Raw genomic sequence first — 23684 nt, 5'->3', positions numbered from 1 at the left:
CCTGAGGTCAGTAGTTCAGGGCCAGCTTGGCCAACATGTTGAAAAAAATCCCTTCTCAAAAAAATAATTAATAAATAGATAAATAAATTGAGGTGGGAAGGCAGCTGCCCTGAGCTAAGAGAACTGGCCCGTTACTGAAGCAGGACCACGCATTTGATTGACAGTTCGCTTATTTGGGAGGCGTGGTTACGATCGGAAACTCCGCCGTGACGTCACAAAGGTTGGAATCTCCGCGAGAAGTGCTGTCTTTCACTTCCCACCCTTCGGGGTGTGGTCTCGAAACCACGCCTCTCCCCGTGACGTCAGCACGCCGGGTGAGGTAGACTATAAAAGCTTCGCGGACGCCTTCCACTTGCATTGCGTTGGTTCCCACCCCGATTGTTGATCATATGCGAGACGCTGCTCGACCCTGCGCCCCGCTTGTCGCCCCCGCGCTTGAGGCAGCCGTAGATACTCTGAGTTCCCAGAACCCCAACGCCTGAGGGTGAGATGAACGCGCTGGCCTTCCTAGCCGTCCGGACCTGTGATCGCTTCTGGCAGCCCAAGCCGGCGCTCCTACCCCCCGGGTGACGCGCAGTCCCCAGCCGGTGAGTAAGGAGTCGGAACGCCTGGGTCCCCACGGGGCTGGGGGCACGGATTTAAGAAGGAGAAGGGTTTGGGAGCCTGGAGTCCTGAGCCTGCTCTGGAAGTCAGATTCTTGGGTCCCTCTTGAAGGAATCATCTGGCAAGTGGGGGGTCGGGTCAGAATGTTTGAGTCTCCAAGAGAGGAGGGTGGGGGGGGGTTTGACTTGTCAATCTTCAGCAGGATGGGCGAGCTAGGGACTATGACCTTATCCCCAAGGAAGCAAGTAAAAGACTTGTTCTTGGAACTGGGATTTCTGCGTCTGAGCATAGAGGAGGCTGGGGGCTTGGAACCTTGGATCTAAGGAAGAACTAGGAGCTCAGATTCCTGGCTCTTGAATGATGAAAGAGAATGGAGCCAAGGGACAGAGAGGGGAGTGGCTGAGATCAGAAAGGAATTTGGAGCAGAGGCTCACGTTGCTGTTGACAGTAGTTGTGTTACTATTTTTGTTGCTATGACTCATAGTCATGCCCGAATGCCATCTCCTTAATGGCCCCTGAACTTTATTTTTTTCCTCCCCCTTTTCCAGTCCAGACACATGGCCCCAGGCCAAGCACCCCATCAGGCTACCCGCTGGAGGGATGCCCACCCTTTCTTCCTCCTGTCCCCAGTGATGGGCTTCCTCAGCCGGGCCTGGAGCCGCCTGAGGGGCCCGGGACCTCCAGAGCCCTGGCTGGTAGAAGCAGTAAAAGGAGCAGAAGCTGGCCTGGAGGGAGAAGCTAAGACTCCTCTGACAACCCCCCCTACCCCTTGGGACAGATGCTCTGAAGAGAAGGCTGAAGACAGTGGATGCCCTGAAGGGGACAGAGAAGAGCTGGGCCTGAAAACCAGCACTTCCCTTCCTGAAGCCTGGGGACTTTCAGATGATGACGATGATAAGTATAGTGAGCAAGAAGCAACCAGTGTCCCTAGAGGGCAGGGAAGTCAATTTGCAGATGGCCAGCGTGTTCCCCTGTCTCCCAGCCTTCTGATAAGGACCCTGCAAGGTTCTGATAAGAAGCCAGGGGAGGAGAAAGCCGAGGAAGAGGGAGTTGCTGAAGTTGAGGAAGTCAACAGGTTCTCTTATCCTCCGTCACACCAGGAGTGTTGTTCAGCAGTAGAGGAGGAGGATGGTGAAGAAGCTGCAAAGAAAGAAGCTTGCAGAACCTCTACTTCCGCCCTGTCTCCAGGATCCAAGCCCAGTACTTGGGTGTCTTGCCCAGGGGAAGAAGAGAATCAAGCCACGGAGGACAACAGAAGAACAGAAAAAAGTCAAGGAGCCAGGGAGACCCCCGTGTCACCCCCAGCTTCAGGCTCTTACCCCACTGCCTGGGAGTATCATTCAGGAGAGGCGTCCAAGGAGAAGAAGGAAAAGGCACACGAAGAAGCTGGGAAAGGAAAAGCTGCCCCAGGGCCACACTCCTCAGCCCCAGCTCAGAGGCCCCAGCTCAGGGCCTGGCGGTGCCAACCCAGTGATGAAGAGGAAGGTGAGGTCAAGGCTTTGGGGGCAGCTGAGAAGGATGGAGGAGCTGATCCTCCCTGCATCCCTGCCACAAGTGCCTTCCTGAAGGCCTGGGTGTATCAGCCAGGAGAGGACACAGAGGAAGAGGAAGGTGAGGAAGAAGATGAGGACAGTGACTCTGGATCAGATGAAGAGGGAGACGCTGAGGGCTCCTCTTCCACTCCTACGACAGGTACCTTCTTGAAGCCCTGGGTGTATCAGCCAGGAGAGGACACAGAGGAAGAGAAGGCGGAAGATGAGGACAGTGATACAGGATCAGCGGAGGATGAGGGAGAAGCTGAGACTTCCGCCTCCGCCTCCACACCCCCTACAAGTGCTTTCTTGAAGGCCTGGGTGTATCGTCCAGGAGAGGACACAGAGGAGGAGGAGGATGACGACAGTGATACGGGATCAGCTGAGGATGAGGGAGAGGCTGAGACTTCTGCTTCCACACCCCCTGCAAGTAGTTTCTTGAAGGCCTGGGTATATCAGCCAGGAGAGGACACAGAGGAGGAAGATGAGGATGCGGACAGTGAGGATACGGAAGATGATTCAGAAGCAGCTGTGGGAGAAACTGAGTCAACCCCACATCCATCCCACCCAGCCCAGAGTGCCCGTTTCAGGGACTGGGTATATCAACCTGGGAAGAAGACAGAGGAAGAGGAAGCTACTGAGTACTGGGGAGAAGCTGAGCCCTGCCCCTTCCGAGTGGCCATCTATGTACCCGGAGAGAAGCCACCGCCTCCCTGGGCTCCTCCTAGGATACCCATCCGACTGCAGAGGCGGCTCAAGCACCCAGAATCACCGACCCAAGATCCAGACCCTGAGACTCCCTTAAAGGCCAGAAAGGTGGGTGCTGAGAGCCCAGATTCTTGAGTCTTAGAGAGAAGCGGGGCTGGAGGCTGAGACTCCTGGGTCCCTGTAGTTGCAGAAGGTTGCATGTGACCTCCATAGGGAGGGCTGTGTATGCTGTCATGCAATCCCTTGTAAGAGGCCAGGTCCCTGGGGGAGGAGGGAGCAGCTGTGGCTCATGCCAGCCCCAGGAAACCACCTCTGCCCTCAGTGAGTCAGACAGAGACTCCTGTGACAGTGACAGGGACGTGACTAGCCAGATAGAAAGCATTTTTGTGTAACTAATTTTTGTTTGCTTCTCTCTCTTCCCCACCCTCCCCATCCGGATTCCCATGGCTGTGTGCATATCCTCTCTGTGTCCCCATGTCTGCCCCCAGGTACACTTCTCTGAGAAGGTCACCGTCCATCTGCTGGCTGTCTGGGCAGGGCCAGCCCACGCCGCCCGCCAGGGCCCCTGGGAGCAGCTTGCCCGGGATCGCAGCCGCTTTGCACGCCGCATTGCCCAGGCCCAGGAGTTGCTGAGTCCCTGCCTCACCCCTGCTGCCCGGGCCAGAGCCTGGGCACGCCTCAGGAACCCACCTTTAGCCCCCATCCCTGCCCTCACCGAGACCTTGCCTTCCTCCTCTGTCCCTTCATCCCCAGTTCAGACCACGCCCTTGAGCCAAGCTGTGGCCACACCCTCCCCTTCCTGTCTAGGTCCCCTGGACCTCAGTGGGAGGCGTGGCTAAGACCAACTGGTTTGCCTATAATTTAACTATTTATTTTTTCTAAGTGTGGGTTTATATAAGGAATAAAGCCTTTTGATTTGTAGCAAGCAGCGTCTGTGTGTGTGTGTCAGAAACTGATAGCATCCTACCTACAGGTACCCGAGGTAGCTGGGGAGAGAAGAGCATAAAACAAAGCACCTCAGGCCAGGTGGGGTGGCTCATGCCTGTAATCCCAGTAATTTGGGAGGCTGAGGCAGGTAGATTGCCTGAGGTTGGGGGTTCAAGAGCAGCCTGGTCAACATGGAGAAACCCCATCACTACTGATCTTAGGTTCCTCCTGTGGGAAGTAGAAAAGTTCCTCTTTAAAGTTCTCTTTACTGTTAAAAAATAAGTGTGCTGGCCGGGCGTGGTGGCTCATGCCTATAATCCTAGCACTTTGGGAGCCGAGGTGGTTGGATCACCTGAGGTCAGGAGTTCAAAACCAGTCTGGCCATCGTGGTGAAACTCCATCTTTTAAAAGAAATTTTTTTAAAAGAAAAAACTAAAAGAATAAGTGTGCTAATAACTTTTTGTTAAGCCCTATCCTATGCAGCTGTTAGACATGCCATGCTTACAGGCACGTAGTACATTCTATGTCCTTGTACTTTATCCAGGATACCTGTGCTGGACGTGCTCACAGGCATGTCCCAGCTCTCCATTGCTTTTACTTGTTTGAAAAAGTTTTAAGTTGTTAGCCATTCGGGTTTTAGTTTAAATTGTGAGGTCTGGCTCCAACCAATGGAGATCAGACACAGCAGTAAGGACGACCCGAAATTCGTAATGGATCAATTTGTCTGCTTTTCATTTGTTCATTATACTCTTGTGGCAGGATGGCTAGTGAGGGTACCCTTCCTGCAGTTCAGGAAGTAAAATTTGTGTTGCTGAAAGATTCTTTGTCTCAGTGTTAATTTTTCTTTGCAGCACCAAGCATCTGTTTCTAACATTAGTGATGTTATCTGCAGAAGTAATTGGGGAAATTGCATATCTTGTGACCTCTAGAATAATGACTAATCATCTACCTCTAATTTTTTTTTTTCTGTTTTTTTTTTTTTGAGATGGAGTCTCACTCTGTCACCCAGGCTGGAATGCACTGGCTCGATCTCGGCTCACTGCAACCTCCAACCCCTGGGGTTCAAGTGAACCTCCTGCCTCAGCATCCTGAGTACCTGGGACTACAGGGGAGCACCACCATACACAGCTAATTTTCTTGGTATTTTTAGCAGAGACGGGGTTTCACTATGTTGACCAGGCTGGTCTCAAACTCTTGACCTCGTGATCCACCCACCTCAGCCTCCGAAAGTGCTGGGATTACAGACATGAACCTGCACTACTGCACCCAGCCTCTACGTCTCATTTTTACTTTTTTGTTGTTATTGAGGCCAGGTCTCTCTGTGTCGCCAGGCTGGAGTGCAGTGGCACAATCTCGGCTCACTGCAACCCAGAATTCAAGCAATTCTCCTGCCTCAGCCTCCCTAGTCCCCGAGATGACAGGCACACCCTACCACGCACGGCTAATTTTTGTATTAATCCACCTCTAGACCTTGCAGAATTCAGGCTCCTCTCAACCTCCTAACCTGATGGGCCTTTCATTAGCTTTACAAAAGCAGCTTAGTTTTGGGAAGGGTTATTCTCATTTAAACTAGAAACTAAAGGCCTGGGCACGGTGGCCCATGCCTGTAATCCCAGCACTTTGGGAGGCAGAGGTGGACAGATCACTTGAGGTCAGGAGTTTTGAGACAAAACGGGCCAACATGGTGAAATCCTAACTCTACTAAAAGTTTTTAAAAAATAGATGGATGTGATGGTTCACACCTGTAATCCCAGCTACTCAGGAGGCTGAAGCAGAATTCCTTGAGCCAGGGAGGTGGACCAAGACTCCATCTCAAAAAAAGAACACGTATAAATCTTTTTTTTTTTTTTTTTTAGAGGCAGAGTCTCACTCTGTCACCCAGGTTGTAAGTGCAGTGAAGTGATCTCAGCTCACTGCAACCTTCGCCTCCCAGGTTCAAGCAATTCTCCTGCCTCAGCCTCCTGAGTAGCTGGGACTACAGGTGCGTGCCACCATGCCTGAAACCATTATTATTATTAATTTTTTGTATTTTTAGTAGAGATGGAGTTTCACCATATTGGCCAGGGTGGTCTCGAACTCCTGACCTTGTCATTCGCCCACCTCAGCCTCTCAAAGTGCTGGGATTACAGGCGTGAGCCACCTCGCTGGGCCAACACCTATAAATTAAATGTCTCCCATAGTTAGCTTGGTCCAAGCCCAGGAGTGATTAAGGGCAGTTTGGAGATTAAAGGCAAGATGGGGTTGGTTAGAGCAGATCTCTTTCACTGTTATAATTTTCTCACTGTTAATAATTTTTGGAGAAGGATTTCATCTTCTCTGACTTCACAGATTCTGTCCAGTTCAAACAAGAATGGGATGACTGTCCAGCCTTATACCCGACCCCTCTCCACTGGCTTCCCACACTCCTGCCACATAATCCTTTCATTTCCCCAAGGCAACCAAGCCTAATTCCATCTAATTTAACACCTTTGTATGAGCACTGCCTGCTGCCTAAAGATCCCAACCCTCAGCCCTCTTGCTTAGCTCCTGATTCTTCAGATACAGTGTGAAAAAAAATTTTTTTTTTTTTTTGAGACAGAGTCTCATTCTGTTGCCCAAGATGGAGTGCAGTGTCATGATCTCCACTCGCTGCAACCTCCGTCTCCCGGGTTGAAGCAATTCTCGTGCCTCAACTACCTGAGAATCTGGGATTACAGGCATGTGCCACCATGCCCAGCTGACTTTTTTTTTTTTTTTTAAGACAGGGTTGGCCGGGCGCGGTGGCTCACGCCTGTAATCCCAGCACTTTGGGAGGCCGAGGCGGGTGGATCACGAGGTCAAAAGATCGAGACCATCCTGGTCAACATGGTGAAACCCCGTCTCTACTAAAAATACAAAAAATTAGCTGGGCATGGTGGCACATGCCTGTAATCTCAGCTACTCAGGAGGCTGAGGCAGGAGAATTGCCTGAACCCAGGAGGCGGAGGTTGCGGTGAGCCGAGATCGCGCCATTGCACTCCAGCCTGGGGAGCAAGAGCAAAACTCCGTCTCAAAAAAAAAAAAAAAAAAAAAAGGGTTTCACCATGTTGGTCAGGTTGGTCTTAAACTCCTGACCTCAGTTGATCCGCCCGCTTTGGCCTCCAAAGTGCTTGGATTACAGGCATGAGCCACCACGCCCGGCCTTGATTTTTGTATTTTTAGTAGAGACAGTGTTTTGCCATGTTGGCCAGGCTGGTCTCGAACTCCTAACCTCAAGTGATCTGCCTGCCGCGGCCTCCTAAAGTACTGGAATTACAGTCATGAGTAACTACACCCAGCCGAAAATCACTTTTTTAGAGTTGCTGTGCTCTGATCCAACAGGCTTGTGGCTCAGTGTGTTTTTCTGAGGATTTTACCTTTTTTGATGGGCTTTTGGCCCATCCCCCATGATCATCTGTTTTCATGATCATCAAAGTAGGCTGCTTTTCAGCCCATTTTCACTAGACTGGACTCTCAGGGGTGGCTAGTAAGTGTGGGTTGTTAATATTTATTTATTTATTTACTTTTTTGAGTCAGAGTGTCACTCTTTCGCCCAGGCTGGAGTGCAGTGGTGCAATTCCAGCTCACTGCAATCTCTGCCTCTAAGATTTAAGCAATTCTCCTGCCTCAGCCTCCTGAGTAGCTGGAATTACAGGCACCTGCCACCATACCCAGCTAATTTTTGTATTTTTCACAGAGATGGGGTTTCACTGTGTTGGCCAGGCTGGTCTTCAACTGCTGACCTTAGGTGATCTGCCCACCCACTTCTGCCTCCCAAAGTGCTGGGATTACAGGCCTGAGCCACCATGCCCAGGCTTTTTTGTTTGTTTAAGACAGAGTCTCACTCCATCTCCCAGGCTGGAGTGCAGTGGCGTGATCTGCAGCCTCCACCTCTCGGGTTCAAGCATTTCTCGTGCCTCAGCCTCCTGAGTAGCTGGGATTACAGGTGCCCGCCACCACTCCCAGCTAATTTTTTTACTTTTTTTTTTAAAGACGGGGGTTTCACCATGTTGGTCAGGCTGGTCTTGAACTGCCGACCTCAGGGGATCCACCCACCTTGGCCTCCAAAGTGCTTGGATTACAGGGGTGAGCCACCATGCCCGGCCTTCTTCTTCTTTTTTTGAGACAGTCTTGTTCTGTCGCCAGGCGTCAGGCTGGAGTGCACTGGTGCAATCTCAGCTCACTGCAACCTTCGCCTCTCAAGTTCAAGCGATTCTCCTGCCTCAGCCTCCCGAGTAGCTCGGACTACAGGTGCGCACCACCACGCCCAGCTGATTTTTGTATGTTTTTAGTAGAGACCGGGTTTCACCATGTTGGCCAGGATGGTCTCAATCTCTTGACCTCCCAAAGTGCTGGGATTACAGATATGGGCCACCGCACACAGCCCAAATTTTTGTACATTTAGAAGGGACAGGGTTTCATCATGTTGGACAGGCTGGTTTCAACTCCTGACCTCAGGTGATCTGCCCACCCACCTCTGCCTCCCAAAGTGCTAGGATTACAGGCGTCAGCCATCGCGCCCAGCCAGTGTTCATTATTATTAAGGTGGTGCAAAAGAAGGTGTGTTGTGGCCATTCCTCCGAATGAAGAGGCACACAAGCTGGTAAGGGTATGGTACTTTATATGGTATTTTATTTTGCTACTCAACGGCCAGCTTCACACTGAAACTGGACAAGCATATGGCGAAGGCCTGGAGCGGGCTAAGCGGGAAGCAGAAGTCCATGGTGAATGTGTCTGGGGCCACGCGGCCAAACTGGAGCACCAGACGTTCCGCTGAGAAGGAAATCAGGAAGGTTAGCCAGACCCTCTTATCTCCCACCTTGGAGAACTGAGACTTCTAGGCTGGAGTGCAGTGGTACAATCTTGGCTTGCTGCAACCTCCACCTCCCAGGTCGAAGCAATTCTCCTGCCTCAAGCTCCCAAGTAGCTGGGATTACAGGCGTGTTCCACCACACCCAGCTAATTTTTGTATTTTTAGTAGAAACAGGGTTTCATCATGTTGGCCAGGTTGGTCTTGAACTGCAGGTGATTCAACTGCCTCAGCCTCCCGAAGTGCTAGAATTACAGGTGTGAGCCACCACACCCGGCCAAGAACTGAGACTTTTTTTTCTTTTTTGAGATGGAGTCTTGCTCTGTTGCCCAGGCTGGAGTACAGTGGCACCATCGAGGCTTACTGCAACCTCAATCTCCTGGGTTGAAGCGATTCTCCTGCCTCAGTCTCCCAAGCAGCTGGGATTATAGGCGCGTGCCACCACACCCACCTAATTTTTGTATTTTTAGTAGAGACAGGGGTTTCACTATATTGGCCAGGCTGGTCTCGAACTCCTGACCTCGTGATCCACCCGCCTCAGCCTCCCAAAGTGCTGGGATTACAGGTGTGAGCCACCACACCTGGCCAAGTACTAAGACTTTCAAGAGGCTGAGAGGGGGTCTTTACTAAGCCAGAAAGCCTGAGGGCTGTGCAAACTACAATACCCAATAGGCTTTGCGATAGCCTGGCATCTGTCCTGCCTAGAAAAGTCCTCAAGTGATAATGGGAAATGTAGTTCTCTTCCATTCACGCCCTAATCCCACCCCCACCAGGGCCAGCTAAACAGGTTTCCAGGAGCTCACAGTCTTTGGGATGCATGATCTGGAAGTTCTTGACCGAAGTCATAGTAACTCGACCGTGGAAATCGAGCACAAAGACACGGTTCCTGTGGTTCCACAACGGGGTTTTGTTGTGCAGCACAAGCAACCCTTGGTTGTCCCCACGTCGGATGCGACTCAATATCGACTCCTGTTCCTGGAAGGTAAAGAAGGGGCTGTGGTTTTGTCTGACGTTTTAGAACCAGAGCGACTCCATTTTGAACAGGGGCTGGGTAAAATGAGAATGTGAAACCTGCTGGGCTGCATTCCCAGGAGGGTAGGCATTCTTAGGCACGGGATGAGACAGGAGTTTGACAGGACTGGTATCACAAGATACAGGTTATAAAAACACTGCTGATAAAACAGCTAATAAAGAAGCTGGCCAAAACGCACCAAAACCAAGATGGTGATGAAAATGACCCTGGTCGTCCTCACTGCTCATCATACACTAATTATAATACATTAGGATGCTCAGGCCAGGCGTGGTGGCTCATGCCTGTAATCCCAGCAGTTTGGGAGGCCAAGGTGGGCGGATCACTTGAGGTCGGGAGTTTGAGGCCAGCCTGACCAATATGGAGAAACCTGGTCTCTTTTAAAAATATACACTTAGCCGGGCGTGGTGGTACATGCCTGCAATCCCAGCTACTCGAGAGGCCGAGGCAGGAAAATCACCTGAACCCAGGAGGTGGAGGCTTTGGGGAGCCGAGATCACACCATTGCTCTCCAGCCTGGGCAACAAGAGTGAAACTCTGTCTCGAAAAAAAAAAAAAAAAATTGTACGCTAAAAGACATTCCCACCAGCACCATGATAGTTTACGAAGACCATGGCAACCTCAAGAAGTTACCCTGTATAGGCTGGGTGCTGTGGCTCACACCTGTAATCCCAGCACTTTGGGAGGCTGAGGCAGGTGGCTCACCTGAGGTCAGGAGTTTGAGACCAGCCTGGGCAACATGGTGAAACCCCTTCTCTATAAAAATACAAAAATTAGCAAGCATGGGGGTGCGTGCCTGTAATCCCAGCTACTCCAGAGGCCGAGGCATAAGAATCACTTGAACCCAGGAGGCAGAGGTTGCAGTGAGCCAAGATTGTACCACTGCACTCCAGCCTGTGCAACAGAGCGAAACTCTGTCTCAAAAAAAAAAAAAGATATAGCCTAAAACAGGGAGGAACCCTCAGTTCCAGGAATTGCCCACCCTTTTCCCAGAAAACTCATGAATAATCCACCTCTTATTTAGCATATAATCAAGAAATAACTACAAAAATTGCCAAACAACAGCTCTCAAGGCTGCTCTGCCTATGAAGTACTCATTCTTTTGTTTCTGTCTCTCGTTTTTCAGACAGAGTTTCGCTTTTGTTGCCCAGGCTGGAGAGCAATGGCGCAATCTCAGCTCACCACAACCTCCACCTCCAGGGTCAAGCAATTCTCCTGCTTCAGCATCCCGAGTAGCTGGGATTACAGGCATGTGCCACACGGCCAGCTCATTTTGTATTTTTAGTAGAGATGGGGTTTCTCCATGTTGGTCAGGCTAGTCTTGAACTTTCAACTTCAGGTGACCCATCCACCTCTGCCTCCCAAAGTGCTGGGATTACAGTCGTGAGCCACCGTGTTGTTTCTTCTCTAATAAACGCCTTCACTTGAATCTGTGGACTGGCCCCAAATTCTTTCTTGCCTGAGATCCAAGAACCCTCTCATGGAGTCTGGATCAGACCCGTTTGTGGTAACAGTTTGTTAACCTACCATGAATCCTTTTTTCTCTGGATGCAAACGTTTTGAGTCTCTAGTCTTTACTCCCTGAGACACGGAAGTCTAAGAAAGTCCTTCAGCCTTCACGTGAGACAGCAACCCACTGGCCTCCTCTTCCTCCTCCTCTGGGATCTAGGAGAACCTGCCCCAGCCCCTTCTCCTCCATTGACCCAGAGATTCCCAACATTGGATACTCACTCTTAGTGGCTGGACACTGACGATCTGGTTCTGGCTGTCGGTTTCTGGGAGAACCACAGTCATTTCCCGAGGTCCCAGGAATCCCAAGGCGTTGGTCTCCTGGGTATATTATATCTCAGTTGGCCTTGTTCCTTCTTCCCACCATCCTACCCCTTTCTTTTGCACCCAGGACACTCACATAACACACAGCCCCCAGCTCCCGTCTGATCCGGGCAGTATCCCTGATTAAATGCTCCCGGTCAGGATTCACCCCGTTGTCAAAGATGGTGAACTTGGTGCCCAGGGCATTGGATCTGCTCCAGGAAGGGAATGGATAGAATTAAAATTGTGTCACTCTTTGAGTGTCACTCATCACATCGACTTCCCTGCAATCCCCTATGTCAAAGCCTATGTTCGAATGTCTAAGAATCCTGTTCCTAGGCCAGGCACAGTGGCTTACACCTGTAATCCCAGCACTTTGGGAGGCCGAGGCGGGCAGATCACCTGAGGTCAGGAGCTCAAGACCAGCCTGGTCAACATGGTGAAACCCTGTCTCTACTAAACATACAAAAAATTAGCCGGATGTGGTGGCAGGTGCCTGTAATCCCAGCTACTGGGGAAGCTGAGGTGGGAGAATCACTTAAACCCAGAGGTGGAGGTTGCGGTGAGCCAAGATCTCGCCATTGCTCTCCAGCCTCGAAGACAGAATGAGACTGTCTCAAAAAAAAAAAAAAGAAAAAGAAAAAAGAATTGGGAGGCAGAGGCAGGAGGATAGCTTGAACCTGGGCAGCAGGGCAAAACTCCATCCCTGCAAAAAATAGAAAAATTAGCAGGGTGTGGCCATTCGCATCTGTGGTCCCAGCTCCTCTAGAGGCTGTGGTGGGAGGATCACCTGAGCCTGAGAAGTCGGGGCAGCAATGAGCTGTGATCATGCCACTGCACTCCAGCCTGGGTGACAGAATGAAACCCTGTATCTAAATAAATACATAAATAAGTAAAAAGAAATAAATAAATGAGGCCGGGCGTGGTGGCTCACACCTGTAATCCCAGCACTTTGGGAGGCCGAGGCGGGCAGATCACCTGAGGTCGGGGAGACCAGCCTGACCAACATGGTGAAACCCCATCTCTACTAAAAATACAAAATTAGCTGGGTGTGGTGGCACATGCCTGTAATCCCAGCTACTCAGGAGGTTGAGGGCAGAGAATCACTTGAACCCGGGAGGTGGAGGTTGCAGCGAGCCAAAATCGCACAGTTGCACTCCAGCCTGGGCAACAAAAGCGAAACTCCGTCCCCCCCCCAAAAAATTAATGAAACAATCATGTTCCCAGCATCCATGGTCCCAGCGCCCCCATTTCTTGGGTGAGCCATGTATTTTATTTCGCCTCCCTATTTTATTTAACGGGCCCTTTAAGAACTCTGTTCCTTTTTTTTTTTTTGTCAGCCAGGCTGGAGTGCAATCTCTCCATCTCTGCTTACGGAACTTCTGCCTCCTGTGTTCAAGTGATTCTCCTGCATCAGCTGCAATTATAGGCCCCCGCCACGATGCCCAGCTAATTTTTGCATTTTTAGTAGACACAGGGTTTCACCATGTTGGCCAGGCTGATCTCAAGCTCCTGACCTCAAGTGATTCGCCCACCTCAGCCTCCCAATCTGCTGGGATTACAGATGGGAGCCACCGCGCCTGGCCTCTCTCTTCCCTTTTGGATGCAAGAACTCACACATTCCAGGCCTCTTCTCTCACAGAAAGTTAGGAGTCTCAGTCCCTTGCCTCTCAAGAAGTCAAATGCCTTAAATGTCAGCCTATGTTCCAAAGCGTTCAGTTCTTCTGATCCCTGAGCAGATGGAAGGTGTGCTCTGTGTCCTGTTGGGAAATGGGGTCCCCCTGTCCCCAAGCTCTCTGCCACCTGCTTCTCATGACATGTCAGAGCTCTGCCCACCTGACTTTGCCCACAAAGTTGTCCCCATCCCGAGATAGGTCTGTGGGATCCAGGGAGATGAGGTAATTAGAAGTTTTGCTCCTTCTCCTCTTTCGCCCAGCCAGGAGGAAGTGCTATGGATGAGAGGAATGGCCCATTAGAATGGACTTCTGGAGGCCAGGCATGGTGGCTCATTCCTGTAATCTCAGCACTTTGGGAGGCTGAGGTGGGCAGATCACTTGAGGTCAGGAGTTCAATACCAGCCTGGCCAACATGGTAAAACCCTGTCTCTACTAAAAAAAAAAAAAAAAAAGCCGAGCATGGTAGTGTGTGCCTGTAATCCCAGCTAGTAGGGAGGCTGAGGCAGGAGAACTACTTGAACTCAGGGGCAGAGGTTGTAGGGAGCCGAGATCGAGCCACTCCAGCCTGAGTGACAGAGCGAGACTCTGTCTCAAAACAAAAGTTAAAAAAAAAAAAAAAGGGACTTCTGTTAGCTGGCTAAAGCCAGGGGTCCAAAGACAAGGAAACGCCATGTCCCATGATGGAGGAGCCAATGATGGCACAAGCTTCTCCAGACTTACTGGGCAATGTGGTTCTCACTGAGGGAAGCCATCAGCTGAGTCCTGAATGGAAGCTTCACTGTCTTAACATCTTTCCCTCATTCCCTCCGCCTGTGAGTCCAGGGTGGAAGCTGAGCCCAGGAGGGGTCTAACTTTGGAGAATGGGGAACACCCTTCCTTGCAATATTGCAGCAGGACTTTGGTAGGCGTTTCATCTAGGAAAAATGAGTTTGGCTCTGAGTAGGGGAAAAACCTCTTTCTAGGGGGAAAGAGGATACCCGGAGGAGAGGAACCCATATTTCGAGGGTAAAGGCCAGATTGAGAGGGGTGTGGCTTGGCTCTCCATAGGAAAATCCTTGAGGGGAGGGGCCTGGCTGCGAGGGGCAGGACTTATCTCAGGATAGGCTGAGGCCTGATAGCTGATAGCAAAGAGGGCTCAGTGAGGGTCCAGACTTTTTTTTTTTTTTTTTTTGATACAAGGTCTGGCGCGATCTCTGCCTCCTGGACTCAAGCCATACTCCCACCTCAGCCTCCCAAGTAGCTGGGACTACAGGTGGGCACCACCATGCCCAGCTAATTTTTTTGTTTTTTTTGTATTTTGTATTCTAAAGACAGGGTTTCACCATGCTGCCCAGGCTGATCTTGAACCTGTCAGCTCAAACGATCTGCCTGCCTTGGCCTCCAGAACGCTGAGATTACAGGCATGAACCACCATGCCTGGCCTTTCTTTTTTTTTTTCTTTTTATTTATTTATTTATTTATTTTTTTCAAGATGGTGTTTCACCATGTTGGCCAGGGTGGTCTTGAACTCCTGACCTCAGGTGATCCACCCACATCGTCCTCTCAAAGTGCTAGGATTACAGGTGTGAGCCACCATGCCCGGCTCTTTTTCTTTTTTTTTGAGATAAGAGTTTCACTCTTGTTGCCCAGGCTGGACTGCAATGGAGTGATCTCGGCTTACCCCAACCTCCACCTCCCGGGTTCAAGAGATTCTTCTGCCTCAGCCTCCCAAGTAGCTGGGATTACAGGCACGAACTACCAAGCCTGGCTAATTTGTTTTGTATTTTTAGTACAGACTGGGTTTTTCCATGTTGGTCAGTCTGGTCTCAAACTCCTGAGCCCAGATGATCCGCCCATCATGGCCTCCCAAAGTGCTGGGATTACAAGCGTGAACCACCGAGCCTGGAGATATATATATATATATATATATATATATATATATTTTTTTTTTTTGACAGAGTCTCACTGTGTTGCCCAGGCTGGAGTGCATGTCACAATCACGTCTCACTGCAGCCTCGAACTCCCAGACTCAAGGAGTCCTCTCACTTCAGCCTCCGGAGTAGCTTGGACTACAGGTGCATAGCACCATGTCTGGCCAGTATTTGGATTTTTTGTGAAGACTAGGTTTTGCCATGTTGTCTAGGCTGATCTTGACCTAACCCATAAAGGAGTGGGATTTCCCCTGGGAGGTGGGGCTTACTCCAAAGGCTGCTGAGCCAGCTGACTGAACCTTCAGCCCATTGGGGTTCTCCAGGTAGAGGTAGTAGAGGGGGAACAAGCCCTTGTCCACGCCGCGGTTGTCGCGGTTGATGTAACACTGCATCCTGATGCCCTGGAGAGCCGGCCGCAACACGTAGGCTTTCTTATCCTCGCCCAGCAGAGGGCAGGGGAAGCTGATTGCAAAGGAGGCTTTGCGATTCATATGGTCGCCGCCCATGCCGCCCTCGCCTTCAAGGGCCCTGGACAACTTTTTCTCGATTGCTGCTGAGGAATTCGTCCTTGTAGATTCCGACGCCTCTTTCTTCTTCTCCAAGTCTTCTTCCTAGCCCGGGCACCAAATTCAAAGTCGAGGAACAACCGCGCCCACAGACTTGCTCACTACTGATTGGCCATCCCAGCCCCACAGTCCCGCCTCCTCCCGCCCACGTTTCCTGCTTATTGGTCAAACAGCTCAGCCAGCCCACCCAGCCACACCCTCCAATGTTAATTGGCCAGTAGATTGGCTTTCCTCGGCGGCCACACCCACTGCACCTGCTGATTGCAGAATTCCTTTGAAAGCACGGCCCATTTCGTTAGACGCTGTTAGTTTCATCTAGACAACATAATGCAGGCCAGATCTTCCCCCAAGAGAAACCATACTGCACTTTCACCAACACCAAAGTGAGTGCCAATTGGCCCTTTTCTTTCTTTTCTTTCTTTCTTTCCTTCCTTCCTTTCTTTCTTTCTTTTTTCTTTTCTTTATCTTTTCTTTCCTTCTTTCTCCCTCTCTCCCTTTTTCTCTTTCTCTCTTTCTTTTATTTATTTATTTATTTATTTTTAGACAGAGTCTCTGTCGCCCAGGCTGGATTGCAGCGGTGCCATCTCAGCTCACTGCAACCTCCGCCTCCCAGGTTCAAGCAATTCTCCGGCCTCAGCCTCCCGAGTAGCTGGGATTACAGGCTCGCGCTTCCATGCCTGGCTAATTTTTGTATTTTTAGTAGAGACGAGGCTTCACCAAGTTGGCCAAGCTGGTCTCGAACTCCTGACCTCAGGTGATAGGCCTGCCTTGGCCTCCCAAAGTGCTGGGATTACAGGCGTGAGCCACCGAGCCATGGACTGTATTTTTTTTTTCGAGACCGAGTCTTGCTCTGTTGCCAGGCTGGAGTGCAGCGGTGCAATCTCAGCTCAGTGCAACCTCTGCCTCCTGTGTTCAAGCAATTCTCCTGCCTAGCCTCCGGAGTAGCTGGGACCACAGGTGCACGCCACCACACCCGGCTAATTTTTGTAATTTTAGTGGAGACAGAGTTTCACCATGTTAGCCAGGATGGTCTCGATATCCTGACCTCGTGATCCGCCCGCCTCGGCCTCCCAAAGTGCTGGGATTACAGGCGTGAGCCACAGCGCCTTGCTTCATGGACTGCATTTTAATGTCCATGCTCATATCAAGTCAAATCCTCTAATTTGATAAATGGTACACACACACACACACACACACACACACACACACACACACGAGTCTCTGCTAGATTAATCACCACCAGAAAAAAGGGCTTCTGATTGGGCTGCAGAATTTTAGCTCCACCCTCCCCAGAGGTCTGAGGCTAGCCCCCCTCTTCCTACACCTTGAGGGGCTGTGCCTCGTCCCACCTTTTGGAAGGCCAAGTTTTCCTGTCCCCGGTCACCGTCCATTCCAGGGTTTGGTCCCATTTTGGGTGCCTTGTATGCATCTCCGACATCCTGGGATTCACTCTCACCCTCTGTACCGGTCTCTAAAGGATGGAAGAAGCCAGGACTAAGCTCAGGACATCTGGGTTCCAGGAGTGAGGGACAACATCATCAGTGCTAGCTAGAGAAGGCCAGAACTCCTGGGTTCTCAGTCCCTACTCATTACTCAGCGACCTCACTTGCAACATCCTCCTCCTCCCCCAGGTGCATGGAAGTCTACAAGGGCCAGAGTTTCTGACTACTCTGGGCCTAAGGACAGGGAGGGGTTAGGGTCTTCCCTTTTCTTTGTCTCAGACAAAGCATCAGAGACTGAAAAGCTAAGATGGGGGAATGGAGTTTGGGGTGATAAGAGTTCTGTCATTGAAATCATTGGCTGTCTCATGAGAATAAAAAGAAAAAAAAGTCGACCGGGCGTGGTGGCTCACGCCTGTAATCCAAGCACTTTGGAGGCCAAGGCGGGTGGATCACCTGAGGTAGGGACTTCAAGACCAGCCTGACCAAGACGGTGAAACCCCGTCTTTAAAAAAAAACGAAAGAAAGTCACCACAATGGAATATTATAAGGAAATAAAAGGAATGAAGCAGTGATAATACTACCACATGGATGAATCTTAAAAATTTGTTAGGTGATAGCCAGGTGTGGTGGCGGGCACCTGTAATCCCAGGTACTTGGAAGGCTGAGGCAGGAGATTGAACCCAGGAAGCAGAGGTTGCAGTGAGCCGAGATTGCACCACTTCACTCCAGCTGGGGCAAAAGAGCAAAACTCTGTCTGAAAAAAAAAAAAAAAAAAAAAAGCTCCCCCACCAAAAATGTGTTAGTTGGGCTGGGGGCAGTGGCTCACACCTGTAATCCCAGCACTTTGGGAGGCCAAGGTGGGTGTATCACGAGGTCAGGAGTTCAAGACCAGCCTGGCCAACATAGTAAAACCCATCTCTACTAAAAATACAAAAATTAGCAGGGCATGGTGGCATGCTTGTAGTTCCAGCTACTTGGGAGGCTGAGGAAGGAGAATCGCTTGAACCCAGAAGGTGGAGGTTGCAGTGAGCCAAGATCACACCACTGCACTCCAGCCTGGGTGACAGAGTGAGATTCTGTCTCAAAACAAAACAAAACATATATCGGTGAATGAGGTGAAGGAAGATACATGGTGGCTCACACCTGTAATTCCAGCACTTTGGGAGGCCAAGGTGGGAGGATCACTTGAGCCCAGGAGTTCAAGATCAGTCTAGGCAACACAGAGACACCCCATCTCAAAGAAAAAGAAAAAATGAATTAAAGAAAGAAGCCACACAGTGTATGATTCCATTTGTGTGAAATGTACAGAATAGCCAAATCTAAGAAGACAATGTAAGGCCGGGCGCGGTGGCTCAAGCCTGTAATCCCAGCACTTTGGGAGGCCGAGGCGGGTGGATCACGAGGTCAAGAGATCGAGACCATCCTGGTCAACATGGTGAAACCCCGTCTCTACTAAAAATACAAAAAATTAGCTGGGCATGGTGGCACGTGCCTGTAATCCCAGCTACTCAGGAGGCTGAGGCAGGAGAATTGCCTGAACCCAGGAGGCGGAGGTTGCGATGAGCTGAGATCACGCCATTGCACTCCAGCCTGGGTAACAAGAGCGAAACTCTGTCTCAAAAAAAAAAGAAGACAATGTAGACTGGTGTAGATTGGTGGTTGCCAAGGGCTGGGAAAATGGAAAAGACGGTGACTGCTAACTGATGCACCATTTCTTTTTTTTTTTTTTTTTGAGACAAAGTCTTGCTCTGTTGTTCAGGCTGGAGTGCGGTGGCCTAATCTCAGCTCACTGCAACCTCTGCCTCCCGGGTTCAATGTCTGCTCCCTTGGTTCAAGTGATTCTCTCACCTCAACCTCACCAGCAGGGGGGATTACAGGCGCATGTCACCATACCCAGCTAATTTTTGAGATCAGGAGTTCAAGACCAGCCTGGTGAAACCCCATCTCTACTAAAAATACAAAAATTAGCCAGGTGTGGTGGTGTGCTCCTATAGTCCCAGCTACTTGGGAGGCTGAGGCAGGAGAATCTCTTGAACCCAGGAGGTGGAGGTTGCAGTGAGCTGAGATAGCACCACTGCACTCCAGCTGGGGGGGCAGAGTAAGACTCCTTCTAAAAAAAAAAAAAAGCTATTTACACTGCACTTATACCGTATTAGGCATTATAAATTATCTAGAGATGACTTACAGTATATGGGAGGATATTCATAGTTTATATACAAATTTTACTCCATTTTATATAAGGGACTTGGTCATCTGGGGATCTTGGTATCTGTGAGGTTCCTGGAACCAATCCCCTGCAGATACCGAGGGGCGACCGTATACTAGAAACCATGGAATTGAAAACTTTATTTATTTTGAGATGGAGTCTCGCTCTGTCGCCAGGCTGGAGTGCAGTGGTGAAACCTCGGCTCACTACAACCTCTGCCTCCCGGGTTCAAGCGATTCTCCTGCCTCAGCCTCCCAAGTAGCTAAGACTACAGGCACGTGCTACCACGCCCAACTATTTTTTGTATTTTTAGTAGAGACGGGGTTTCACCATGTTGGTCAGGCTGATCTCGAACTCCTGACCTCGTAATCCGCCCGCCTTGTCCTCCCAGTGTGAGGATTACAGTCGTGAGTCACCGCCCCCCGCCGGAATTGAAAACATTAAATGGATGACTTGTATGGTATGTGAATTATACCTCAATGAAGCTGCTACCTAAGAAAGGGGGAGATTTGCTGCATGAACCAAGGGATCCCAGGTTTCACCCCAATGTCCCCTAAATTACCAGGACGTTGGCGGGGTTGCCAACACCTTCGTGGGATTCTTGGAGTCGGTTTAAAAAGTGGAGGAGAGACAGAACAATTCTCCAAGGAGACTTCCTCCAATTCTGAATCGGAACTGTCTGGGAGCAAGGATAAGGAAGGGGACTGGAGACCAAGATTCCAGAACACTGAGTAAGGAAGGAGGGGAGGCTTGGATCCCTGCGTGCTGGAGGAGGCGGCGACTCAGGACCTGAACTCCTTGGTATGAGGAAGGAGGGGGTGCGGTCCAGAGCTCCTGAGTGCTTTGGACAGATAGAGTGAGTCCCCAGACTCCTGGGTTCTAGTGGGGGCGGAGTTCTGGGGTCTAGGCGGTCCAAGAGCTCGCGAATACCTGCTTCTATCCGCGGTGTCAGCGGGCCGCTCTGGCCGCTGCTGTCTCCACCACGGCTCACGGTGCCCACGGCACTGTGGATGCCAGAGAGCAGGTGTGCCTCTGACAAATTCTTCCGGGAGAAAGGGTTCCCAAGGCCTGAGAGAAGGTGCAGCGAACCAACAAAAATGATCTACAAATTCCGGTCCTCAACCAAGATCCACCCTGTCACTGGGCTCCCAAATATCACCCCCACCGGGCGCAGTGGCTCACGTCTGTAATCCCAGCACTTCGGGAGGCCGAGGCGGGCAGATCACCTGAGGTCGGGAGTTCGAGACCAGACTGACCAACATGGTGAAACCCTGTCTTTACTAAAAATACAAAATTAACTGGGCATGGTGGCGCATGCCTGTAATCCCAGCTACTCGGCAGGCTGAGGCACGAGAATCGCTTGAACCCAGGAGGCGGAGGTTGAAGTGAGCAGATATCGCGCTATTGCACTCCAGCCTGGGCAACAAGAGTGAAACTCCGTCTCAAAAAAAAAAAAAAAAAAATCACCCCGATTCGCGGACCACCCAAACCCTGACACTCACCCAGATCCCAAACTGCATCCTAAGGCTCAAACAAGCACAGCCCGGCCGCTGGATTGTTGCGGGCTCCGCAGGTGAACGATCTCACGCCGGGCTCTCGCAACGAGACCACGCCCCGCCCCGGACCCCTAGACCCCGCCTCCGCAATCCCTTGGTTGGGGTGGGGGGTGAGGTCCCGGCTCTCACAGGCTCCACCCCCGAGCTCTGCCAAACCCAATTATCACATTCTCTTGCCCCGTTCACCTGCCATGCCCCGCCCCTGCGCTCTCTAGCCCCGCCCCGAACCCCTCCCTCACAGGTCCTGCCGCGGGGCCGCTACAATCCCTGTTCTAAAGCCCTCCTGGACCAAGGCCCACCCCTCTCCACTACCAAGTCTCCACCCCAAGGCTCCACTAGGCTCCACCCTTCTTCCACTAGGTCCCGCCCACGGACTCCCACAGGCCCTTCCCCTCCAGACGAACGCCCCTAGGCGGAGCCCTAGGAGCCTTTGGTCACCTCTGTCACCTAAAAGGCGCTCTTCCCGCAGACACGGGCGACAATACCGCAGGGAAGCATCAGGACTGGTCTGAACCATGAGGAGCTCCTGGCGCTTCTGTCGTTGCTGTCGCTGCTTCTTTTCAAACAGCCGCTGCTGGAGAAATGGGAGAGGTGGGCGTCGGGGTCGGGAACCAGACGGGAAGACTGGAGTGAGGTGGGGCTTGGGGCAAGGGCTCGCATGGGCGCGAGAGTTCGTGAACCCCTTCCTCCACTGGGGCCCAGGTGTCCAGGTCTTCAGTCCTTCAGCTGCTGCTTCCTCACTCCTCGCTTGGACTGAGATCCGAGTCCTGGCACGCTGCCCCCTCGCCCCCCAGGACCCAGGAGTCCTGCCCTCTAGAAGAATTGTTCCTTAGAAATTCATCGCAAGGGTTTGTTTGCTTCTTTAGGACCCCCAATTCCTATTTTCTTTTCTTTCATTCGTTTTTTTTTTTTTGTTTTTTGTTTTTTTTTTAATTTGAGACAGAGTCTCATTCTGTCGCCCAGGCTGGAGTGCAATGCCGCGATCTCTGCTCACTGCAGCTTCCACCTCCCAAGTTCAAACTCCTCCCTCAGCCTCCGGAGTAGCTGAGATTACACCTCCTCCCTCTGCCTCCCGAATAGCTGGGTTTACAAGCACCCGCCACCACACCAGGCTAATTTTTTTTTGTATTATTAGTAGAGAGAGACAGGGTTTCTCAATGTTGGCCAGGCTGGTCTCGAACTCTTGACATCACCTGATCCGCACACCTCGGGCTCCCAAAGTGCTGTGATTACAGCCGTAAGCCACTGTGCTGGGCCCCAAATTTCTATTTTCTCATTTCTCAATGGGAAAACTCCAGGATGAGAGACACGCAATATGCGCAGGTAGTCCTAGAGCAAGATCTGGTGGAGGGGGCCTGGAGAGTGGAAGAGTGGGAGTGGTGAGATTCCTGGGCACAATACCTGCTGTTCCAGCTTCTGCAGGCTCACAGCAGCCAGCTCATGCCCCAGGATGCTGAGAGAGACGCAGGCTCAGGGTGACAGTTCACAGGGAACCTCAGTTGCCCAAAAGCCCCTCCCTCCCCCAACCTGTCCCTTGCCCAGCTTGGGTTCTGGGCACTGGTGAGGTCACAGAAGGTGCAGAATCTGAGCCTCCTCTATCAGTTATGGAGCCCTTTCTCCTGGCATTGGCCCTCAGAAGCCAGAACCCAGAGATCCCAGGCCCCTCCTGTCTCAGGACTCAGGAGTCTGGGGCCTCACCCCTTCTCTTTCAGACCCAGAAGTCTGCACCCTAGCGCCTTCCCTTTAGGACACAGGAGTCCATGTCCCCAGCCCCTTCCTGCAAGGCTGATGGTACTGAACCTGCAAACATGGTTATGAGGCCAGAGCTGAGTGCATGGAGGGGGTCCCCAGTCCCTTCCACCTCCACCCCTACCCATCTTTTTCCCTACTCACTCTCTCCTCCGAGTGTCATTTTCCTGAGACATTCTGCAGAAGCAAGAATGAGAAGTCACGATCAGAACCAACATCCCAATGGATCCTGCCCACCAACACTTAATCCTTAGCTAGCTTTATTTATTTATTGAGATGGCTGAGTCTCCCTCCATCGCCCAGGCTGCAGTGTAGTGGCGCCATCTCGGGCCACTGCAACCTCCACCACCTGGGTTCAAGCAATTCTTCTGCCTCAACCCCTCGAGTAGCTGGGACTACAGGTGTGCACTACCATGCCTGACTTTTTTTTTTTTTTTTTTTTTAGTTGGGGTCTTACTCTTGCCAGGCTGGAGTGCAGTGGAGCGACCTTGTTCACTGCAACCTCTGACTCTCTGGTTCAAGCAATTCTCCTGCCTCAGCCTCCAGAGTCCCTTGAGATTATAGGCAGGTGCCACCACGCCCAGCTAATTTTTGTGTTTTTAGTAGAGATGGGGTTTCACCATGTCGGCGAGGATGATCTTGATCTCCTGACCTCGTGATCTGCCCGCCTCGGCCTCCCAAAGTGTTGGGATTACAGGCGTGAGCCAACCCACCCGGCCTGATCCTTACCTTTAAATTTGCTCCTGGACCCAGGAAGCCCGAAACCCAACGCCCACTCCTGTCGGGATACGGTTGTCTGTTTCCAGGTTCCCACAGGGGTCCACAAGTTCTCTTCTCTCTTCTCAAATAGCTAACTCTCCAGCACCCAGCATCAGCACTAAGGAATGTGTGCCTCAAACACCCAGCCCCCGGTAGTCTAGAACTCCACTATCCACCTGCTTGGGATCTCAGAGACTCGTTCTCCCCCAGCAGGTGCCTGGAGAGGCTGCTCACATTGACGCCGCGGTACCTTGCCTCTTTGGCATACCTCTAAACATACCTGATCCTCTGTTTGGAAGCTGGGAACCTAATCTCGGGATATCTTGGAAGTAGGGAGGAGAAGAAAAAGGGCTCAGAGGGAGGGAGGATTCCCCCTGGGACCTGATCTGGTCGACTCCCTT

At 51.3% G+C, this 23684-nt stretch overlaps 2 protein-coding genes across 6 annotated transcripts; one reads left to right on the top strand and one right to left on the bottom strand.

Moving 5' to 3' along the window:
* Positions 1-348: 348 nt before the first annotated feature.
* On the top strand, positions 349-3766 carry PPP1R15A (protein phosphatase 1 regulatory subunit 15A). Of its 5 annotated transcripts, none has more exons than XM_032270948.1 (4): positions 349-587; positions 1152-2214; positions 2383-2951; positions 3332-3766. In XM_032270948.1, exons 2-4 carry the CDS (start codon positions 1161-1163, stop codon positions 3680-3682), a joined length of 1974 nt encoding a protein of 657 aa, XP_032126839.1. In that variant the 5' UTR covers positions 349-587; positions 1152-1160; the 3' UTR covers positions 3683-3766. The 5 variants fall into 5 exon arrangements, with proteins under 5 accessions (XP_032126839.1, XP_032126837.1, XP_032126840.1 ...); XM_032270946.1 differs by having other exon boundaries at positions 2347-2951; XM_032270949.1 differs by having other exon boundaries at positions 350-587; positions 2518-2951.
* A 4612-nt stretch (positions 3767-8378) lies between these two features.
* Positions 8379-23549, bottom strand: TULP2 (TUB like protein 2). Its single transcript, XM_032271018.1, has 12 exons — positions 23518-23549; positions 22177-22228; positions 21214-21349; positions 20150-20287; positions 19782-19946; positions 16921-17042; positions 15305-15616; positions 13256-13368; positions 11517-11631; positions 11339-11437; positions 9381-9552; positions 8379-8540 (listed from the first exon to the last, which is right to left on the bottom strand). Exons 1-12 carry the CDS (start codon positions 23547-23549, stop codon positions 8407-8409), a joined length of 1590 nt encoding a protein of 529 aa, XP_032126909.1. The 3' UTR covers positions 8379-8406.
* Between the last annotated feature and the right edge of the window lie 135 nt (positions 23550-23684).

Source organism: Sapajus apella, unplaced genomic scaffold, assembly GCF_009761245.1.
Source record: "Sapajus apella isolate SASKATOON/1434 unplaced genomic scaffold, GSC_monkey_1.0 scaffold220, whole genome shotgun sequence".
NCBI classification, from domain to species: Eukaryota; Metazoa; Chordata; class Mammalia; order Primates; family Cebidae; genus Sapajus; species Sapajus apella.
Note: the sequence above shows the minus strand (reverse complement) of the source record. Positions and strands in the feature narration are given on the sequence as shown.